The following is a 24,128-nucleotide window of genomic DNA, read 5'->3' as shown; positions in this document are numbered from 1 at the left end:
ACGCCTTCTACCATAGGACTGTGTGAATATGAAAATGTCTTGTATGTTGCAACTGTTATGGTAGTATTTTGCTTGTATTTTTATGTGTCGAAAATGGAAAAGTTTGGAAGTACTCTCAAGGGAATGCATTCCCCTGGCTGCGAAGGGATAGTCTCCGTTTTTTTTGCGAATAAGTTCAGTTGACTATATACCTATGTTTATATCGACCAATGCTGTTGACGATAAACGAAAAGTCGTGTTTTTGTAATTTAATGTTAAAACAAAAAGGGGATTGATAAAACATCGTCGATTTTTTTTAGTTCAGATAATATTTATAAATCCCGGCAAAAAATAACCAAATTTACCAAATACACACTGCTTATACTAAACACATTTTCAAAATCCTTGTTATCAAACTATGCACGGATAAAAATCCATTGCCGGTACCATGATTAAAAAATTATGAAAGGCTATGATACATGTCTACCGATTTTAATCATATTTTTAGAAGTAAAATATTCGAAACGATTTTGGCATAGGACTACGTTTTTGTTTTGGGGGATTTTTAGAAGCGTGTAGCGGTGAGTGTATATTTGCATCTCAAATTTTGTTAAATATTTTTTTTAAACCCACCTTGAAACTAACACTTGGAATGATTTCGATTAATTTTGGTTAACTATGGTTACTGCGAAAGCAATTTTCACATTGTTACCTTCACGTTTCGTATTCGACTAAACAACAATATAGTTATGTTTTCTAGCACAAAAAAGGTTAACACTTAAATTGTCACATGTTTTTTTTTTCAATAATAATAATAAATAATAAATTTACTCATAGTGATATTTTTCTCGAAAAAGACGTAACTTTTTCGTAGAACTGTGCCGTTTTTCTTCAAGTCAGTGAAAATCAGAAACTATAAAATGGTCAAAAATGGTTTTGAAGAAGAAGTGGCAGGATAACGATTAGGCACTCGGCGTAAATGAACTTTTAGCTGCCTTGGTATTTTTCTTATGGCTTGTCTTAGTGTTCACAGTCTTTTAATTTGTGCCTTTACTAGGAGTAAAAGTTATTTGAATAAATGTGGCAATACACTCCTTTACACCAATCTAGGAATTTTTTTTACGTTTATGAATTGTATTATTTTCACTGAACGATCTGTAAAATTTATCCAATTCATAGTCATCTACCAACGAGGTACCGGGTTTTGAAAGCAAAGTCTCGCCATTACATTGCTTTTGTTGAATTTGACCTTTCTGTTTCAACAGACTTCGCAGCCAATTCTTAGCGTTCAGAATTATCGCATTACTAGTACTACGATATTACTGACACAAAGAATCCTTCCAGGTTGGGGCTCTAACATACAACAACTAGCTTGTAAGACCAGCGCCCCATGCACTGAAATACCAACCCTGCCAATCGGATTTCGGCAAATCTTATGAAAATATTGTTACAGTTAAGTTAGTAACTTAAGGCTCATGAGGGATTTGTGTTGAGCGTGCACGAAACACTGCATTAAAACAGGTCCATCAGTAAAAAAACTCGCTTGAAGAGCGAAACGGTACTGATTATTAATTTGAGTACGCCGGCCGGACGGAGGTAGAGAACGCATATGTCAGTTTTTGGGTGAACACGCGAGCGAGAGGACGTGCAAAGAAGGCCTGGAAAGAGGGAAGAAGGCGACGAAAAAACGGGACCGCGTGTCTCGGGAGTCCCGAGTGAATAATGTCCTGGTCAGCGATCTTTATCGGTGGTTTAGATAAAATCAACGGGCTTGGATGTTGATCCGTTCACAGTAAAGATTGGGAGTAATCACCACGCCAACATCCAGAGCTCCCGTGTCAAGCGTGCCCCGAGTGGTTCCGGCGTCGCTGTATGATCGCACTGCAGCGGCATAGTAAGCAGTTTTAGAGAGTACGGCAGGGCCGTTGTGAATCGGATTCCTGTGCGGAGGCGGTGAATACCGAAGTGGTGAAGAATTAGAGCTGGGTCAGCGTTTCCCCTGGAAGTGCAATCGTCACACTATCGTGGATAGCACGAGGGTATCCGGAGAGCCAATTCCGAGGTTTGGCACTGGAGTCGACAGGCAGAACCAGAAGAGGAAGTAAAACGGAAGCGACTCCCACTTCGCGCGAAGATCACCAGGGAAAGCTGCCTGTGAAATTTTCGTTACTGCGGCAAATCTGAACTTCACGGGAAACAGAACGGACGGCGAGACCGCCGAGAAAGACGTGATTTTTGGCAACGTGACGACAACCCAAATTGTGAGTGCACTGCTTTTTCTTTGTTATTACCTCTCTTTTAAATGAACCGTCATTATTGTTGATTGTGGGATTACTTTCGATTTGGGCTGAGAGACTAATGTCCTCTCAACACTGACCTAATGTTCATTATCAATATTACCGAACTTTCGTTTTTTTTACTGAAATAGCCTGTAAACATCTTAATGGATTGAACTAATTGATAATAATGAAGAATTTCACTTCAGTAAACGGTGTGAATTATATCTGCCAAATCGATTTAATTTAGAAAGTGGAAAAATTAAAACTTAAGTAGCCTTGTATCGAGAATATTGTATGTGAAATGGCTGGTGATCACTTAATTTACGCTATCGTCAACGATGATCAATGATTAGTTTATTGGTGAAAATTATTACTGAACAATGTAGTAATGATAAATAAATTGACTTTTTGGACGAAAATGTTGCAGGAGTTTTTTAAGTTTATGTGATCCCTTAATTTAACGGGGTTTCAGTGAAATTTACCGAAAAAACATTGATATTCAACAGTGCACAATTTTCATACGTTTACTAAATGATGAACAAGGCAGTATTATTATGACAAGAAGATGTGCAGAGCAAATTTTCCGATCGTTGCAAGCAAATCTTCTACCGAACTGATTGTTAAGCTGTTTGAAAGTTAGTAAAATTTCACCAACATCGGTGAATATGATTTGTTGTGCAGTGCAGCCTAAGCGTGAAAAATCACACATTCATCGATCATTTTTCAACGCTTAGATTGGCTAATAGTACACAAAGTTGATAGAACTAATGAGAGAGCGAGCGCGGAAATTATCAAAAGATTTTTATGTATCTTTGATCGTTGATTCGAAATTATATTTCTTGACATCATGGAATCCTCACGGTCATAGCACAACCAAAATATACCTTATGATAAAAAAAACGCGTTTCAAACCCAAAACATCAGTTAAAATGTGTTCGGCTGATCCATAAGAGATGCCCAACAACACAACAATCTCTCTAATTGGTACAGAACGATTTTGCAACACGATTTGCTTCGCCGATTCAATGTTTTCTCCAGTAACAGATGTTGTTGGGCGGCCAGGGATCTCATCATGATCCAAGCTTGTACGACCACCTTTGAAGCGTTTATACCACTCGTATGCCTGTGTTTTTCCTAGACACGATTCACCAAAGGCCTTTTCTAACATTTTCAACGTTTCGGAATCCATCCTAAATCCATTTACAGCACAAAATTTGATGCACGCACGTTGTTCTAAATTTTCATACATTATAAAAAACGCCACACGAAAAATTTTCAACTTCTTTGCATAGACGCTAAACAAAAACTAATCGTACGATATGCGTCTACGGAAATAAATTCAACAGAACGCACACACTGATCACAAGTCTATTTTTTTCCTCTCCACTTTGCCGCCGACACTGATTCGAGATTTTGTTTTTGTCTATTTTGTTACCTATAGGGGTCCACACCAGCATCATAGATCTACATGACGATCTCAGGAAAGATGTGATAGTAACAGTGTCTATTGTTATCTTGAACACAATATATTGAAGATGATTAAACCTTCGATTGACTTTCAACGATTTGTGTTTGAGTCTTTGTTAAGACGTAGTGCCGTCTTGAGCTAGTTTTAAATATGATCAGTATCTAACGGAGAAAACTGATTGTAAAATTGACATTCGAATGCAATTATGTAACGAAAACTACGAAAATGTTACCGTCGAGACGGACTCGAACCCGTAGCTAAGTCCTAATTGGTGAAAGTAGAAAGTAGAAACGAAAAAATCTGTATGTGATTGTGATCAGTATTTGTGTTCTGTTGAATTTGTTTCCGTAAATATAGGACTACAAGTGAATACCGTGGTGACGGGAACGATTGCTACACTCCATTATCCTTAACACTCCTAATACCAAGCCTAAAAAAGTTTGAACGGTAACTTTGAACGGTAACTTTGAACTACCATAGCTCAGTTGTTACTTGACCAATTTCGATAAATCTTACACCCTCGAGTTTTGTGAAGTGTGTAGATTATTTTAGGTATATTATTATTGACGATCGTTTAGGAAAAACTAATGAAAATCTGATTTTTCCCGCTCCAAGTTTTTTTTTCAAGCTTAAAATGTGCCCTATCTGCATTCATGCGGCACCTACATCGCGAATCGGATATTGAGAACTTCAACTTTACCGAGTCATAACTTTATTGTTAGTCAACCGATCTTCAAAATTTGTTAACCATTGGAAAGGTACTACTTCCAGAAATAAAATGCACTAAAAGAAACGAAAAATAGGGTTGTCTACCCAAAGCTATAATGAAAACTGTAGATAGATGACCTAAGAAAAGGTGAGACTTTTTATAATGATCGTAAATATCTCGAAAATCAAAGCGATGACCTATATATTTTTACACATCATTCGATTGCTAGTGATACCAGCTACAATTTTCGCTGAACTACCATTCTTGCACAATCAAAAGAAAACATTGAAAAATCGATAAATTTTAAAATATATCTGAATTTTTTTTTTTACATGTTTGTGTAAAACTCAAAAAAAATAAGCGATGACATGTACATTTTTTTGATTCAAAATATTGGAATCATTACCAGAAACAATGTATTGATGATCAAAACTATATATCCGTTCAAAGAATCTCAAGGTATTTGGTACAAATACAGAGAACAAACAAACAAAATCAAATCAAAACTTTTAAATTTTATGACATATATTTTTTTATTATTTTAGTTGGAAATTTATTATGAACAAAATTTACAAAAAAACTGAAACTTGGATTTCACTGAAAAATTTTAGCAAATAACCTAAAACTCTAAAAATAGTTATATTTTTGTACTGGACAAACGATCTAAACAATTTTTATGCACAACCCGAACGCAATTGATAACTACTAAAACTCTGATTTTGTTTTAGGATTGCCGTAGAATCTCAAAAAATAGATAAAAGATCGGAAATTTTAAAATTTCCGAGTTAAATTGCATTGCACAGAGGTCCGAATCCACAATTTAGGGGGACAAAAATATTTGTGGCTTAATCTTATACTTTAGAGCTATGATGTCTTCAAAACAAATAACCAGTGAAGATAAGCCATATGTCGATGTACATGATATTAGGGTGGCTCTTATTATTAAGGTGATCCAAAACTTATTCTCCGGATGTATTAAGATAGAGGACTGCATTCTTCGGCAAAATTGTAGATAAACTTATATCGAGTAGCTTTGCTGAGGACACCATAGTAGTATCTGCAACGGTTTTAGTGTTACAGCTATTTTTGAAGAGCAACTTAGGGTGTTCCTCACAAATTTTTTGCTATAGCATTTATATTTTTATTTTTTATAATCGGTATCTTTGAACATCTTTTAGAGTTTGTTAAAACCAATTTTTTAATGACTGGCGCATTCAGGTAGCGTTTTCTGAACCGAAGTTGTGAGAAAAACTAGTTCAAAAACAGGTTATTTTTAAACTGCTATATCTAACATTGAGGCAAACGAAAAAAAAACCATATTTTTTGTATTTGACAGAAAGTATTTTCGAGCATGTTCATGAAAAAAGTCGGAGGAGATATTTTTTAATTTTTTTTAAATTATGTTTAAACATTGGGTTTTTTCATTGAAAAATACTCGTATCATGTAAGTCTTTTATTAGCTATATATGAAAATAAGGTATTTTTGTCTTCTAAAGTGTTAAATTAATTCAAGTGCATATTCGGAAAGAAATCGTTCTGCATTCTTCTGGGAATGCAGAATGGTGTCGCTTTTGTAAAATCTCTAAGGCCTCTCCGTGGTTGGAGGTTTTATCAAGCGTGCATTTTGGCACCTGCAGATCGTTCAGCATCCTTTCCTTCCCATTTCCCTTCCACGTTCCTTTTATCCTTCCCTTCCCATCAGGAAGTTGATGAGGCAAGGCACAAATCTCCAAATAACTAGGGTAACATGCAACTTGAGCCAATTAGTTCTGATAACATAGGTGTAGGGTTTCATTCAGTAAAAAGCATTCAAACGAAGAGATTGTTTTTCGAGACGAAGACAACTGTAAGTTGCAAATAGATTGGTTGGTTGGTGCTAATCGCAAAGCTGCTGCAGAGCCAATATTCGGTGCGATTTCAGTTTCATAAGTACCTGAAATAGTGGAACTCACTTCACTGACAAAAATGACCTAACCGATTTGAGAACTGTTTCAGTTTGTAGGTTACACTAGTTCGTGCTTAATTTCGTGTTTTATTTAATTTCGTGTAATTTTTTGTGCTAAATTCGTAATTCTACTTTTTCTGAATTGTTTACTAATAGAAAATTCAAATAATTTTCGAATTCTATACATTCCGAAATAATTCTAAGTTTGCGATATTTAAATTTTAATATTCTATCGATTATAATTGATGTCGTTTAGGATAGCGGAAAATTTAAGATACATGTTTTTGTTTTTAATTGCTTGTAAAACAAAAATCAAGCAATTTTTTTTTAATTGTAGTTGGCTCCTTTTGCCATGGACTAGTATATGGAGTTTATATAATTTTACGTTCTATTTCTTATTGTAGAAAGTCATTGAAGTAATTTAAAATTTTTGTGTTGTCACAAAATTTTTTTTATTAATAAAAAACAAATTCTACGTCTCTATGAAACAGATGAATTCAACACGGATTCTAATATTTTCACTTTGATTTGCAGAAACGTTGAAACGCAATATATATCAGAAATTTTGAAATTTCCGATATTCTACCGACTTTTTGAGAATCTACGGCAAACCTAAAACAAAATCAGAATTTTAGTAGTTATCAATTGCGTTTGGGTTGTGCATAAAAATTGTTTAGATCTTTTGTTAAGTACAAAAACATAACTATTTTAGAGTTTTTAGTTTGGTAGAACAATGACCCCCTCCCTTTAGGGGACGGGTATAGTGTGATGGGTAAGTCGATGCCTTTCACGCAGCCCGCCTGGGTTCGATTCCCAACCCCGCACATAGGGTCAGAAAGTTTTTCTGGCCCGAAGAGGCGAATGACCTTAAGGTTAAAACCTCTATAATCAAAACAAAAAAAAAATGACCCCAGTTAGGAGTTAGCTACGGGTTCGAGTCCCGTCTCTGCGGTAACATTTTTGCGGTTTTAATAACAGAATTGCATTCGCTTGTCAATTTTCCAATAGGTTTTTACGGATCTATGGAGTTTACTAACAGTAAGTTTCTAAATTGGTGAAAAATTGATCAGGAAAATTTTACACCAACATTTATTTTGCATGTCATGATTTTTTCGAGAATATCATAGATGCTATCGGAAAGGTAATAAGAATAATAATTATTTATTTAATTGAGCTCTATGTATTGTGTTGGAGAACTGCAGATATGAGTTTCCCTTTCAACCTAAATTGCCCCTCGGTAGGTCAAAATGGTAAAAAAATTACCCCTTCGAAAAAAAGGCGATAACATGATTGATTCGAGATGTAATCACAAAATATTATTAACAAACTTTGAGAAGAGATAAATATAATATGTATATGTGTGATGATTTTTCACCCGAAAAAATGTCCCACACAGCACGAAAAAATCATGTAAATTTACATTTCACACATAAAAGGAGCGTCACAATCGATCTAAATTTACGTGCCGAAAGTTTTAGAAATATGTCATGTCAGTAATTTCATAGCGAACTTAACTGAATTCAGAATACTGAATTTGGAATACTGAATAGAAATGTTAATGTTAAATGTTAATCGATGTGATATCAAGCCTTCACAGCCAAAAATACGGATGCTTATAATTCCTAATTCCTCCAAATTGTTTTTTTTTAACACAGCCAACCAAGAGGTTTTTGGTCGGAATTATCTATTTTTAAATTATAGTCTTCGTATTAGCAATCGAATTTGAAATTCATGGATAGAAGACGGGTCAATCGAATCTCCCGATTTCCAAAAACGAGTCCGAAAAAAAATCGGACATCAATTATCCAATTACTATCTTCTTTATGTATTCACTTCATAACATAACACTAATATATTCAGAATACACAATTATTAGGTTTGAGTAGTAATCTTATTAGTCTGGTCACTACTATATTTTTATTTACAATCTTCCGATACGCCTTTTTGTTCATTGCTATGATTCTTTAACCGTAGAGTGGATGAAATTGCACAATAATTTTCATTTTCCTTCAGGGATCCCTGGACTATTTTTCGAATTTCACATTCTCAGACTCGACTTGATTTCTTCTGGAGTAGATCACAAAGAACACAGCTGAATGAATACTAATTCAGAAGAATTTTTATAACTCTCAGAATTTGAATTCTTAGAACTTGCTGGATTCCAATGGCAATATTGTATATGTTTTCAATGCAAATTTGAATGTGTATATTTCTTACAGAAACAAATTAATGCAAATATTCAGCACCACTAGAATCCCGACTCGATGATCCTTAATTCTTCTCGCGACCCCAAGCATAATATCGATTCTTGCAACCGAGGGATTTGTATCCTTTTTTCCCCACTTGACGGTGTTTGTGCGCGAAAAAAAAAAACACGTTACGAGTTGGTTCATTCACAAAACCATGGGAGGTGACACCGTGATACGGCCTGCTAAAATGATTATGTAACTTCATTCGCTCTGTTTGTATGAGCTGGGCCCCAAAAGCTCCCATATTACAACTAACTTCCGTGTGTGTGTATGTGTATCCGTTCGATTACGGGGCAACCAAAGCGTGGGGGCAGGCTCCTGCGAAATTTCACCACACTTCAATTTTGGATACGAGGTTGGTTACAGCTTACAAACACAACGTCAGCTAGAATGGTTTGGGTCTGAGAGATAGAGAAATAATGTTCCTAGTATGAGAACTAGTGGGGAGAGCTTCAAACGCAGGTGAAAAATACGATGGAGCCTGGCAGCCATTTTGATTATTTCGATTAATTTGCAGAAAAATTGCAGAATTTAGCTTTAAAAAATGGCAGAGCTATCTAAAACTTTTGAGTAGCACTCAGTTGTTCGATATTTTCTAATTACGATTGAAAAATATCATGTTTAAACATATTTAAAAAAATTTCTTGCATTTCAAAACAAGTTTAAACAAAATCACAAAGAATTATGGGGACCTTTTTAATTGAATTATTTATCGCAGTAACCTAATTTCCCCCTACCAAATGAGAAAAGCGTTCAAGACAAATTGAGACGAAAATCGAATTAAATCTAATTACATAATTGGCTCGTTGACGTTAAAATCATTGAACAAAACGATGTCGTTCGCTTGTCGTCCGGGATTTGAAACTCACTTGAAGGCGGTTTTAGATGGGAGTAAGTAGGATTGTAAAATTAGAGCAAAGAATTAAAAAAAGAAAATAATTGCGGACCTACCCGTATCAGGGATTGACACTCCGGTCAGTCGATTCGATAGAAATCCACGGATGTTTGTAACAACTTTTTGTGGTGAGCCAGTGGCTCCGAAAAGTGAACTGCCTAGCTTCGAGAACAGGGCTGAAGATTCACCCCCTCCGTTTCCTTCGGATGACGACGCCACTGTCTCTTATTTCCAAGGGCTTGCCCTTTTCAAAACCAGGGTTAAATCCACGGGTGTCTTGATTCCCGAATTACGATAAAAGCTCACTTTTTCAGAAACTTTGGGATTTCTTCGATCGGCTTCGATCCACTATGAACTTTTTCTGGTGTAGAATAAAAAATTTAGTTGAAAATTTTGCGTTTCACTTCAGATGGTTGTCACGAAATAGAATTTTCACACTATTCACTATCACTGACGGAGACCGAATTATGGGGTAGGATGTTGTCTGTTAGCGATACTGTACGTTAACTTTACCGAAAATTAACGTTTAAGAACCGAAACAGTTCTGAGGAATAAAAAATCACAATTTTTTTTCACTTTTTCCTCCTAGCCTTGTCTGGCTAATTGGTAGTGTGAGTGAGGAAAAATCCTCAGTAGACGCTGCAGCCGCACTACGACGAGAGGACCTTTCGACCTGGTCGCATCAGACGTGAAAACATTCTAGCCAGGTGCTCGGAATTCTTGAGCTCACGAACCCCCAAAATATCACGGGAGAGTACACTCTCGGAAAACGAGAGAGTAAGTGAGTGTTATCCTTTGAAATTCACCACGGATATTCGTCTCCCCACGTGCAGAAAACGCGTTTCAGATCCTTCGCGCCCAAGAACACTACCCGCATACGACGCATGCCCGGTAATCCTTCGCCGTTTGATTGGCTCCTCTTTATGTGACGTCATAGTATCGACAAACCCATTAATAATTAACGACCACGAGAGAATCGGATAGCATTTTCGTCCTTTTAAGTAGACCATTTACTAAATTCTTTCGTCCCTCAAACAAAAAGGTTTTTAATTGTGTACAGTGACCAGACCAATTTATTATCAATCAATTATAGTAGGTCTTCGGGTAATTTGGTCGGGCATCGAGTCACTCATACTGTTTCATATACCGTGAGAAAAGACTTGCCTGTCACTTGAAGAGGAGATTTGGAGCTTTTGGGGTTGGGAAGTCAGAGACAGATTACAAAAATGGCGCTTGTTCCCACATACCATCACACACAGAAGTTTCCATAATGGACGGTTCGAGAAAAGGAAAAAAAAACTCCCTCTTCCATCTCTCTACAGAGCACAATAGTTATATCATTGCATTCGAACCCAAAAATAGAACTCTGTTATTGTGGTTGTTGGGCGGCAATTGATTTTTGCATTTAATTGATGATTTTTCGAGTCAAAGGTTAATGACAATAATCTGTAGACTGAAATAAGAAATGCGGTACGTGTACTGAATTAATCGAGCGTTTCGAGATTCTGAAGAAAAATGCACTGGATTGTTAAAATTACGATCTTTATTTAACCATTTAAAACATAAACATCAATTTTTTTTCGTTTATTTTATTTCGATAATGGAGTATAATAAATACTGTGATGTTTTCTTCCTTGCTCCATATGGTATAATTCTATCAGTAGAACATTTTAATAACGTAAACATTATAAGATTTGAGAACTAATACTTAAATGGAGAATGAATAACTACAACTTAACAGAGATCGAGAATTGGATTCGTCGGCAAATATGAAACTCTAATTCCAAAAAGTGTTCATACAATCTACAATTAGAAACAAAACCTGTTATGAAGATTCGATTTATGTAATTATTCCCCCTAAAAGTGAGATACAAATATCATTTTATCCCAGAATCAATATAGAATCAATCAAATTATATACACAGAAATGAAAATCTTATTTATAATCATTAGATTTGTCATATGAATCATATGCAGAATATAATTTATAGAAGTTATATGGAAACTTATAATCTTTATTGAAAGTGTACGTTCAATCTAAATAGACGTTACCATAATGAAAGTTATAAGAATATCCCATATAATGTATATAAAAATCCGATGAAACCTAACTCGTTACATAATTTATATTCAATGGATGTGTCTTATGAATCGTACGCAGATGGTATTTCACGAAAGACATATGACAACTTATGACCTTTAATGGAATTCTATGTTACATAAAATCTAAATCATGTTCAATAAATTTTATATCTTCATAATCTTTATGATATTGATAAACATATCATATACAAGTTATGTGAAAAGTCGATAAAACTTAAGTCAATATAATTTTAATATTCATTACATTTTTCTATTAATCGCATGCTGATTACGTTTAATAAAAATCATGCGAAAACTTATAATTTTCATTGGAAGACTACATCAAATCTGCAACAAGGAAGAAAACGAGACAGCTGAAGAAAATAACAACAAATAGAGTTTGGTTTTACAAAAGAATAGTTGTGAATCGCACTGCTTGAAGCTGAAGAAAGAATTGTGTCCTCGATATTTATCGACTTCTCCAGACAGTTTTTTAGGAAGTTCTGCTATTTGAAATCGCTGACAAGACAGCTCATTCAACTTCGTTCAAGGATATGCCCCTGAAATAAATATCCGGGACGTTTCATTACTCTGTCTGTCTAGTATGAGGATTTAAATTTTTCATTTATAATTTCTGGATCCCACGTCTCCTCCGCAAATATCAGGAGATGCTTCTTTACGGAACTGATGACTAGTATATCTTGAATCCTCGAAAAAAAGAGTTGTTTCCAATTATCAGCTTTTCGGAGTGCATCTGATTCGTCTGGTGACAGTAAATATCCAATGAAATCAGCCAGTCCCAAAGAAGTAAGAGTAGTTGAAATATTAAAATAATATTTTATTATGAAACTCTTCATATACGAAAAATATAACAATAAGTTTTTGATAAGACAATTATTTTTATTGTTCTTTTTGATTTCCTTAAGCACCATAATCCCAGTATTTTTTTTCAATTTGAATCTTATATGTATCACTTATTCAATCAAATAGCAATCATTTGATCTATATATAACTGCTATATCAAACTGGGATGACCTCCATTAAAAGTTATATATAAATTTTATAAAACTAGTCATATGGTATAAATAAACCTATCTATATTAATTCGAAATGAATATAATATGCGCTTCATAAATTGTTTCAATGTATGTTGTGTGGATATCTAGTAATGGTTATAGGGCGTGCCAATAAATTTGACTAAGACTGGAAATTTCATTTGTTATACGAAAATGTTGTAAAAATAACGTTACGAAGAGTTTTATGTTTCATAAGATTATTTTATATTTTTGACATGATGTTCAATAAACTTTGTAGCTATCATTGGAAATGCTAATAGTGAAAAATCATTAGAATATCACATAATGTGAAAATGAAAATTTAGCTCAGTGTAGAAACAAATTTCAAGTATACACGGAAAGAAAATCATGAAACCAATCATTTTAATTTATCATGAAATCATAAGCAATAACCCTTCTGCCATGAAAATTAATCATGGTGTGAAAATACGTTACTTGAAGAATGCATTTCTTCCAAAGTTCGTAACTCTAATTTTCTACCCGGATATCACTTTGAACCCTCTGCCTCAAGTGATGTGATAGAATAATAGAATAATGGTAAAGCAAAAAGCAGATATCGAAAAGCCTACTGAAAATGTTTACTCAATCCTGAAGCATGTTATTTAATAATCGTGTTGTTTTACCCACCGGCTGATAGAGAATTAAACATAACATAAAAATAAAGATGATAAATCGAAAATTGACATAATAAGAGACTAAGCACGGCTACGCTTTTCATTTGACAAACATCAATGTTAAATTTTCTCGAATGTATTCTTACATATTTGATGTGATCGTTGTTGCTAGAATAATATTCCGAGAGCTAGCATTTAATTCAGTTATGAAATTGGGGCACCATCTAACGAAAATCAGAAAAATATTTTGTACAACCACTTTGATTAATTTGTTTCATAGATATAACAACACAAGCTGTATTGATGCACCTAAATATTACCCAAGTAGCAAATGTAACTTATTAACCTTCAAGATGTTTTACAATTGATTTAGAAATGTTATTGGTATGTTAGATATATTTAGAAATCTATATATATATATAAAAATGGATGTAAGTTTGTATGTTTGTAACGCGATAACTTCGGAACTACTGTACGGATTGCCACATTCTTGCATTTCAGAGATGGTTTAGGGAGTATTTTTATAGGGGAGGGAGCGTAGCAAGTGTCATTAACAAGGGGGGGTCATGAAAAAATTCATATAACTTGACAAGAATCGATACGTTTTGAAGACCATAGAAACATTTTACATACCTTGAATATGACTATAAGGGGGGTGGATGTAGCAAGTGCCTTTAAATAGGGCGGTAAAATGTTTAAAACGGCATAATTCCGAAACTACTGAACGGATTGCCACCAAACTTGGCACAGATACTTTATGCTTTTCTGAGATGGTCCTAAGAGTATTTTAATGAGGGAGGAAGCGTAGTAAGTGTCCTTAACAGGAGGGGGTCGTGAAACAATATGTCTAATTTGACGAGAATCAATACTTTTTAAGACCATAGAAACATTTTGCATATATTAGATATGATTATATGAGGGGTGGATGTAGCAAGAGCTTTTAAAAAGGGGGATGTAATGTTTGTAATGGTATAACTCCAAAACTACTGAACGGATTGCAATCAAACTTGGCACATGTACTTCTTGCTTTTCAGAGATTGTCATAAGTGTATTTTTATGGCGAGAGGGAGAGTAACAAGTTTCATTAATAAGGGGGGGGGGTCATGAAAAATACATATAACTTGACGAAAATTGATATTTTTGAAGATCTTAGAAACATTTTGCGTACCGTAGTAATGATTCAATAGGGAATGGATGGAGCAAGTGCCTTTAAAAAGGGGGGTGTAATGTTTGTAATGGAATAACTTCGAAACTACTTAACGGATTCCTATCAAACATGTCACATGTGCTTCGTGTTCTTCATAGATGGTTATAAGAATATTTCCATGGGGGGAGGGAGAGTAGCAAGTGTACTTAACAAAGGTGATCATAAAAAAATTTATCTTGCACAACTTCGATATGATTATAAGGATATTCTGTGGGGAGAGGGTGTAGTAAGTGCCTCTTAAAAAGGAGTGTAATGTTTGTAACGGCATAACTCTGGAACTATTGTACGAATTACTATAAAATTTGACACAGTTTTTTCTTTCTCTTCAGAAATAGTCATAAAGGTATTTTTTTAAGGGAGGAAGCGTAGCAAGTATCATCAACAGACTATAAAACAATTCAGAAAATTTTACAAGAATCGATAATTTTTTAAGATTATGCAAACATTTTCCGTATCTTAGATATGATATATGTATATAGGGGTGGATGTAGCAAGTGCCTTTAAAAAGGGGGATGTAACGGCATAACTCCGAAACAACAGGGGTCATGAAAAAAATTATTTAATTTGACGAGAATTGATACTTTTTAAAGATTATAGATACTTTTTGCGCAACTTAGATATGATTATAAGAGTATTCGTGTGGAGTGGATGTAGTACGTCCCTCTGAAAAGGGAATGTAATGTTTGTAACGGCAGAACTCCGGAACTACTGAACGGATTGCTATCAAATTTGGCACAGATACTTCTGGCTCTTTAGAGATGATCATTATGACATTTTCAAGGGGGAAAGTGTGTAGCAAGTGTCCTTAACATAGGGGAGAGGGTCAATGACGAAATTTATATAATTTGAAGAGAATCGGCATTTAGACTAGAAGGAGGGGTTTTGAAAATAAATTTTCATCTCCCATTTTTTGTAAAACAAGAGAGTGGCAACAATTTCAAGGTCGTAGTAGATAGTATTGCTGTTGTTAATTTGATTGCAACGCAATTTTCATCAAATGATTTCAAAAGATCCGGTAAAATTTTGCCGGAGTATTCAAAGAACTAAGAGAAAATAATCTTTGTCTGCCTATGAACACGAGTGTATTTATGTCTCAGCATAACTACGAAACAACTAAACGAACCGCCACCAAGTTTGGCACATGTACCAAAGGTGGGAATCGATATTTTGTGAAAAGCACAGATACTTTCTACACTACTCAGGGTAATCATGGAGATCTGTAGTAAGTTCACTAACAAAAGGGAAGTTAAATCACAATAGATTATAAGGTTATTTTTAGGATGAGGGAGTGTAGCAAGTGCACCGAAGATGGAAAGTGTAAGGGAAAATTGATCGGGTTTTACGAAAAATCGGTACTTTTTCACGAGTACAGTATATTTCTAGCAACTAAGTGAGGTTCACAAAAATATTCACAAGAGGGAGGAGGAATAAGTATTCTCAACATAGATCTGAATTGAAGAAATCATACACTCAATGTGAATTTTGGTATGTAAATTGAGAAAACTGTCGACTTAAGGTGATGGAAATAAGTTTACAACAACATTTGTATGAACTGAAACGTTATTCTATAGTTTATCCTCCCCGATGAGCGACCAAAATGATTAAAACCTTGGTAACATAAATTATATAAAAACGTTATTTTATAGTACGAATGTAGTTATGATGTTAAACAGCCTTCCGTTATAAAATAATTATTATCAGATGGAAAAATTTGAGCAAATAATGATGTTATAAAAATTTTTATAAAGAGGAGGGAGTAGCGAGTGTTCATACCCATGGAAGCCAAAGTATTGTAGATCGAATGTGACGAGGAAGTACGGAAGTACGTTACAAGCACATATACATATGAAACTCGGAGGTTACTAAGAAGGTATTTATAGATAGAAAGGTGTTTTAAATGTGTCTAACAAAAGGGTTCAAATATAACACCGACCCAATTTGTCGAGAATACCATCAAAATTATGATTATTGTGAGATCTGAGATGGGACACTGATCATTCGCAATCTGAACATGAACGGAGTATTGTTCAATCGAGTTGTGTTTCATTGCAATCAGAGTATTTCACTAAGCAGGACAACTTTGAGAATTTTTTTCGGCCTTTCCTTCACGAAACATTTCCGAGCAACGCCGAGTAATTCAGCTAGTATATATTAAAATTGGTTGTGCAACTTATCACGGTTAAGTTTCACAATACTACCGAAAAAAAACACTGTAGAACAACTTTAAGTACATCTAAAACAATTGTGCAGTAAATCACCAACTTGTTAATGTTTCACTAGAAGCTCTACAAAAAATTTCACATCGTCATGTAAAACGGGAGTAACTATAACAATTGTGCAACTTATCAAAAACTTTCTAAACGACTGTCATAATTGTACCGGGCACAATATACGTCGAAATTGTTATAAATCTTGGTGGAAGAAAAATTAGTGAAATGATTAATGCTCTCCGCAAGGCAAAAAATGCTAAGCCGAATTGATAACCTTGCTGTAAAAAATATATTTCATTGTTTTGGCTGCCTCATGAATTTTTAGATCAGTGTGCGCAGTTTTCTTCAGTTTTAGAAAAACATTGATATACAATTCAAAACTTGCAAAAAAGTTGTGCAAGATGTTTGAATTGAACGTAAAACTTGCAGACATGAGATTAACATTATCATAAAAGTTGCAGGAATACTGTATCAGTAATAACGGAACTTGAAAGTATGTTGCACGACACAGAAAAATTGCGCTTTTTCATAACACAACAGTTACTAGAATAGTGATGTAAACTAACTTGATAAATTGCACAATCAGTAGAAATATACAGGACAGCAACTTAACATGCTACTTGGGTATGAATAAGACGATTTTTTTTTGCAAGAATTCGACATGGAGTTTCTTTTTAAGAGGTTTGATTCACTTTTGTTTTTTCTTGCAGTTCGTTTAAGTGTTTAAATTCTGAAGCACAAAATCAAAACTGAAGTAATGAACGCAAGTAAACACGTTATCTCTTGCGTCGTCGTTTCTTAAAAACAGAATATTTTCATTTTAAAAGAAGTTCGTCGTGTTTTTCACTGAATTTATATTGCAAAAATGACCATCGTTGCAGAAACACGCCTGAAGTTATACCCAACAACTTCAGGTGCGTTACGTTTAAATTTCATCGAAATCAGTCCGAATGGATCATGATCCGGCAAATTTTAATTATGGTGTATTATCATAACATGAAAATATATTATTTTCCCCAAATCATGACTCGTTTTGCTCATTTCTAGAATCGGAATTTTGCTCGTGTATGAAAAAGACACTATACCCTGAAGCAAAATTCGTGATAATAGGTATTTTCTGCAAAGGGTCTCTTAAAACCAGTTTTTTTCTGCAAAGGGTCTTTTAAAACCCGTTGTCATACAGAAATGTTATACATTCACCAGAGCCGGTGAAACATTCTGAGCCGAGGTGGGTAATTTTGCTCACCGGAGGGAACGAAACACTATATCGAAGTATTCTTCAATTCTGATTTTTTAAATATCACAATGTTATTGATTTATTATTCTGAAGTAGGTATTGTTTTGCTAAGCTCCAATTCGCGGCTTTATGCTAAAAAATAAAGTATGCAAACACTCCACACGAAATGTGCTCAGTTTCCCGTTTAATGCCTACCAATTAGATAAATTCGATTTGGAATTGCCTTTCGTGCGCACAAGACCGATTCAACTTTCATTGGTAGTGAAGAGATATTGTTTATGTTTACATCATTTTCGTTTATTTTTGGCAAGCCTTGCTGTAGCACTGCTTCGGTGTAGTGTAATTGAAAAACGGAAACTCCCATTAATTTCCGGATATCTGTGTTTCCGGACTATTAGATTTCTTTGATTGGATTCTTGCATTACTTTGGGATGTTTATTTCTCATGTGCTTGAACATATGTGAACAAAGTAAGACCTACAATAGATCACCTAATTTCAGACATCTGTACTATACTTCTGACGTGAATACGTCTTGCTTTACTATACGTTTTTTTTATAATTCGCCCAGTGGAAGGATGGATAGAACTTAATCGTGAATATCTCGAGATGTACTAAAGGCAACAACAGAGTTATTTCACCATGTCATCAAAAATGTGATCATAAATTTATGATCGAATTTTCAATAAATGGTTAAGAGGTAGTCAGTCAGCGACGATGGTTATGAGGTAGTCAGTCCCGATGTTCAAATGGACGAATATTAAAAGAAAATCCTAGCCGAAAATCGAACATTGTTTCTTGTGCTTTACACGGAACTGGACGAGGTGAGAACCTTCCACCAACAGCAACAAATCCAAGCTTTCTGCGTGATATAAAGCCTTAAGCTACGATTACATTAGCCAGTTTATCTGCACAAACTTGTGCAGTTTGACTGTAATATAGTGTAATCGGTTCGCAGTTGTCTGCAAGCAGTCAAAATCGGCTTGAATGTCCATCTGTATACAGTCAAAGTGTGCAGATTATCTGTGACAATGTGATCACAGTGTGATCATAGTCGACAGACAAACAGTTGAGGCGACGACACGACCTGCCACTCGACTATCAAAACTGTATCGCAAATTTAACTACCCCTCAGTAACTGATAATGTCAAAACGAAATCGTCTGAAAAATGTTAAAATTGGCAACACAAGTTGGTAAATTATTGATTTTGAAAAACAGTTACCAGTAGCCTTGGTTACTAAACTTGAGGAATGTAAACAAAAACAGGAGATTCTCATCTAAAATGGAAACACTGAGTACAGCTGGCCCGCTGTCAGGTATTAAATTTATTCATTCAGAGAGTTTTTAGTCATTTTTGCTAAACTTTGATTTGAAGTTGTATCTTTCTTTTCATAGAACTGAAACAATTTCATCGCAGTCACGTATAGGAAGGCTAATCAATTCACATTCGTAGCTAACCGTAATCAAATTCACATTCGTAACTAGAAAATCGTATTGTGGTACTGAGAGATGGGTACGCCTACAGGGCACTACTGTGTTTGGGGATAGTATATTCCGACGGATTTGGAACTCAGAACAATTGGTTTATGTGACTATCGATAAACAATTTTTTCTTGAAAGAAGTTTATTTTTAGGAAAAGAACGTACAAACAGAAATAAATATAAAATATATTTGAAAACATCGTATGTCTTACTCTGACAATACCAGAATAAAAATAATAAAATCAAAGCAAAAATTGTTAGAGTTTATTCTCAAATTCGTTTGGTATTCCTTGGATATGTCTTACAATTTCATTTTTCATTTGCTTTTGTATGTACATCAAATATATATTGAATATTATAAATATGTTATACTGCTGTATTTGTTTGTCCATGTTCAACATCAGTGGCATTCTCGAAGGCGGCAGAACAACGTTAACTGCAAATAATAGAAATCTGTTAGTTGAATGAATGAAAAAATACTATTTTGAAACATAATAATGATAAACAAATAACTTCCATTTTTTCATATCTCAGAAAACACAAAAATAAAATTTAAGCACTCACCGTTCTCATAGTTTGCATTGATGATGATCCACATTATTTTGTTATTTCCGGAATTCGGTAAATAAGAGAAAAAGGCACACCATTTCAAATAGGTGGAATTATTCCACAACTATTTTAAACTGTTTGTTCATTTCTTCTGGGGCTTCTTGGTAACTATAGTTTATAGCAACTCAAACAGTGTTACACGAATAGATAGTATTTGTTATTTTCAAGGGGTCGCTATACACTCCAAAAAAAATGAATTTTACAGGTGACTTAATCCATCATACGATGTAATTCATAAAGACCTAATTTGTCCTAAAATGACAGAAAAATTTATTTGTAATAGTTATTTAAGGGTTTGGTACCACGTTGGTACCGGATTTGTGCTAAGTACACATAACTATTTTAATTTTTTACGTTTCGCTTTCAGCTCATCAGTGCGTCAGCAGTTTATGTTGAACTGCTAACGCCACCTAACGGTTCAACATAAACCGCTGAGCAGACTGTAATGACTTAATGTTAGATGAGCTTGAATTTTACTGGTTTCGACTGTAACTTGCGTGCTGCTAGCAGGTGCGACTGTATGAATCCCCTTTTACCAGCCAAGCAGATGCATGCTTATAGATTTCATTCGAAATTTTTGAATTTAATCTGGATCTGACATCCATTTTTGGAATTACAAATGATAAATTTTGAACCGTCATATAAAACGCACTGGTACGTACATGCGCTGGTACGGAAGAAACACACACGAAAAAGAAAACAAAACTCGAAGCTCAGGCTTCGCCGAGTCCATCAAAACGAGTTTTGAATCGTGTTAGAGAAACTAGAATCACGGTACAGGTACGCATGTTTGTTATCGGTGAGTGAGTTTGGTTGAACACGGTGCTAAGGTTTAAACAAATCATAGCCATTTTACGAGAAAGTCATTTATTAGAAAATAAAAAACAAAAACGAATTGGAATAGCATGCTTCACGAAGTTTATGAAATTATACAGCCGGTAGTGCAGTAATATCGTGCTAGTGGTGGTGTAGTGATGTCAATGGAAACTGCAAATAATATTTACGTACATGCTGCGACCGAAATTGATTAAAAATACAATCACTAAGCATGTTCTATGCAATTGATGAAAAAATCATACCTTGTTGAGTTTGAATTGCATATTCAAAAGTAAAAGGAGTGCTAGATGACGGTTGATTTCGTTTAATTAGTTTGATCGAAATAGGGCGTGACAGAAAAACCAACCAACTGGAAAGCCATATTGGTCAATGTTCAGAATGAAATTTTTCCAGTAATTAAATCTTATGGTTTCATAGCTCTCAAGTGTCGTAATTGAAAGTAAAATTCAATATCAAGTCGTTGAGAATTTTCCACACATTTTCAATACATAATCAACATATTTTGTCACGATTCTTCGACTATAGATACGTGTCATTCAATCCTTCAGCAGAATTCGTCAAACGTGCTGCACTCATCGGCCAGAATCATTCCGTGTTGAATCTTCGTGAGGAAAACACACATAGCAAACTGACAAACGAAAACAAGACAAAAAGTGCAGTTGGGATGGCATCATGCTTCGCTTTTTATTAGTGATGGCACGAGCGCGCCTTCATAAATCGTGCTAGCATCATAAAAACGCAGGTAACGGTTATTCTAACCATATTTCCTAACACCTGTGCCAGCCAGGAGGTCTCCTCCATTCAAGAAACAGCTAATTGAAGTTTACGTGCTAATTGAAACAAATCTTTGCTTCGGTGTCTTTTAGTCACAACAAATCTTTGCTTCACCAAAGATGCCGAAAGCAAATGGTGATATCAGCACAAAAAGCAATAGCTTCAAGACGATCATGGTTTGACTTTCGAAATTCTGCAACAAATTGAGCACTATTGGATCGCAAGTTGTGTGCACGGTTCAGCACAAACCCTATAATAATATCGCGAGGTGTTTTTAATCATATGTCATGATTAACGATTCTAGAATCTGTTTTTATGCAATACTTATTTATGGCACTAGTGAGCCCAATTATGAAAATGATGATTATATTACCTGAATAGGAGAAGTTGTCCACAAAGTAAATCCATATCGCCCAGTATGTCACCAGCGGTAACGTAAATTTGAATACTGTTCATGTATTAGATAAAAACATTTAAGTTGTTCAAAAATTACAATATACCTCAATCACACGAATGACTACTGCAATTAAATATAGTCCTTTTTATGCAATAACATACCAAATACAAAGAGTAACCTTCGCAATGTGAATGTTCGATCGAGCTTGTCCCGGGTTTGCGGTGCAATTGTTACAATTGTACACTGCGAAGTTTGTTGAAAAAGAATTCCCAAATTCTTCTAAATGAATATAATACAAATACAAAGACTTTGCTTTTTGTTGTGAATGTTGTGACATAATTTCAAATAATTCAATATTAAACTTTTCTGAAAGGTTTGGTATCAATGAGTATCAAAGAGGAAAACTCATGACGCGTGTTTGCCTTTCTCGTATGTTGAAAGCTATATATAATCTTACTACCAATTTATAATAATTTATATATTTAATATAATTTATATTTATATAATTTTACTATCTATACATCTAAAAAATTTCATTTGTATCGTGTATTGCAACAACATTAAAGTGTTTCAATAGTACACTATTGAAAAACCTATCTGGTTTGACCTATGCCAGCACAGCCAATCAGAACGCGTTCTGAAGAAGAGAACAAAATATCTGCTGCTGTACAACTGCATCGATATAAAAGATGATTAGTCCACTTCTTCGCATCAACCACAAGCAAAGGATGACTCTGGTGATTTATTCTCTGCTGAACAACTGATCGTCATTTTTGAAACAATGACAACAAAACTACGAAACTGCAGAACGCGGTTAGGTCAAATCAAAACCTTAGGCAAATTGATCATCAAATATGCAATATAATGAGCTGGTTGTAGTAAATTGGAATGCTTGCTCACTCAGGAGTAAAACTGCTGAGTTATCCGACTTTCTTCAAGAGAAGAATGCCGATATTGCTATTCTAACTGAAACTCATCTAAAACCTGAAATTTCCATTTTTATTTCCAATTACAGGATTCACAGGCTCGACAGGACAACTACCAGAGGAGGGGGAGTTGCCATTGCCATTAAACGATCCATTCAGCACAGGCTTCTGTCAGCCTTTAAATTGCAACTTATAGAAGCCATCGGAATTGAGATTACAACGACGATGGGACCCATCATCATCATTGTAGCGTACTGCCCCAAACAAACCAATCTTCGAGATGGTACGTGTGCATCATTGAAGCGAGATATGGCTCTGCTCACTCGACGACAGAACAAATTCATCATTGCTGGGGACCTGAACGCACGGCATGAGCTGTGGGGAAACAAAAGACAGAATCGAAACGGATTCGTACTTGCCGAAGATTACGAAGCTGGACAGTACAACATCCTCGCTTCGGATCAACCAACACGACTTTCCAGATCAGGAGTTCATTCCATTTTGGATATATTTTTCAGCAACATCGCCATAGACAGCTCTCCGGTTGTCTTCAACTAGCTATCTTCTGACCACTTTCCAGTAATATTGACGTTGGGATCTTCACCAGAAACAGTGCCTATTCGACCTCGGAGGAACTATTATCGCACCGACTGGGTCCAATTTCAACAAATCGCCGACCAACTTATTAACATCGATATGTCACTAGATTTCCCGATGGAAATCAATGCGGTCCTATCTTCCTTCCAGCATTCAACCACAGTCGCTCGTGATAGGACGGTTCCAGTACACCATATGCCGAGTTCCTCTTTTCAAAACGATAGTGTCACCAAGAAACTCATCCTACTTCGAAATATCTACCGGAGGCAGTATCAACGAACTGGCATCCTAGATAAGAAGACCTCTTATAACAACTTAACTAGGATAATCCAGGAAAGGATATCTGAGCTTCGCAACAGGAACTTCCAGCAAAAGCTTCGAGAAATTCTTTTCCATTCAAAGCCCTTCTGGTCCTTAACGAAGGTGCTTAAGAAAAAACCGAAGCCTATTCCTTCTCTGATGTCACCCCAGGACGCAGCTGAAGGAATACCTTTAATCACACCAGTAGAGAAGGCAAATGCACTGACCAGCAGTTTGTGTGTTCTCACAATTTAGGA

General features: G+C 35.1%; 1 protein-coding gene across 1 annotated transcript in view; it reads right to left on the bottom strand.

Annotated features, from left to right (window-relative positions):
• LOC131426171 (choline O-acetyltransferase) overlaps positions 1-20,029 on the bottom strand; it is a 118,435-nt gene extending 98,406 nt beyond the window's left edge. Inside the window, exons 1-2 of the mRNA XM_058588673.1 lie at positions 19,996-20,029; positions 9,581-9,748 (exon numbers count right to left, since the gene is read on the bottom strand). Of these exons, the coding sequence (XP_058444656.1) occupies positions 9,581-9,748; positions 19,996-20,029 (202 nt within the window). The remainder of the gene's footprint in view (positions 1-9,580; positions 9,749-19,995) is intronic.
• Between the last annotated feature and the right edge of the window lie 4,099 nt (positions 20,030-24,128).

The sequence above is a fragment of the Malaya genurostris genome, chromosome 1 (genome assembly GCF_030247185.1).
Source record: "Malaya genurostris strain Urasoe2022 chromosome 1, Malgen_1.1, whole genome shotgun sequence".
NCBI classification, from domain to species: domain Eukaryota; kingdom Metazoa; phylum Arthropoda; class Insecta; order Diptera; family Culicidae; genus Malaya; species Malaya genurostris.
The sequence above is the reverse complement of the archived record's forward strand: the minus strand, read 5'-3'. Positions and strand labels throughout refer to the sequence as shown.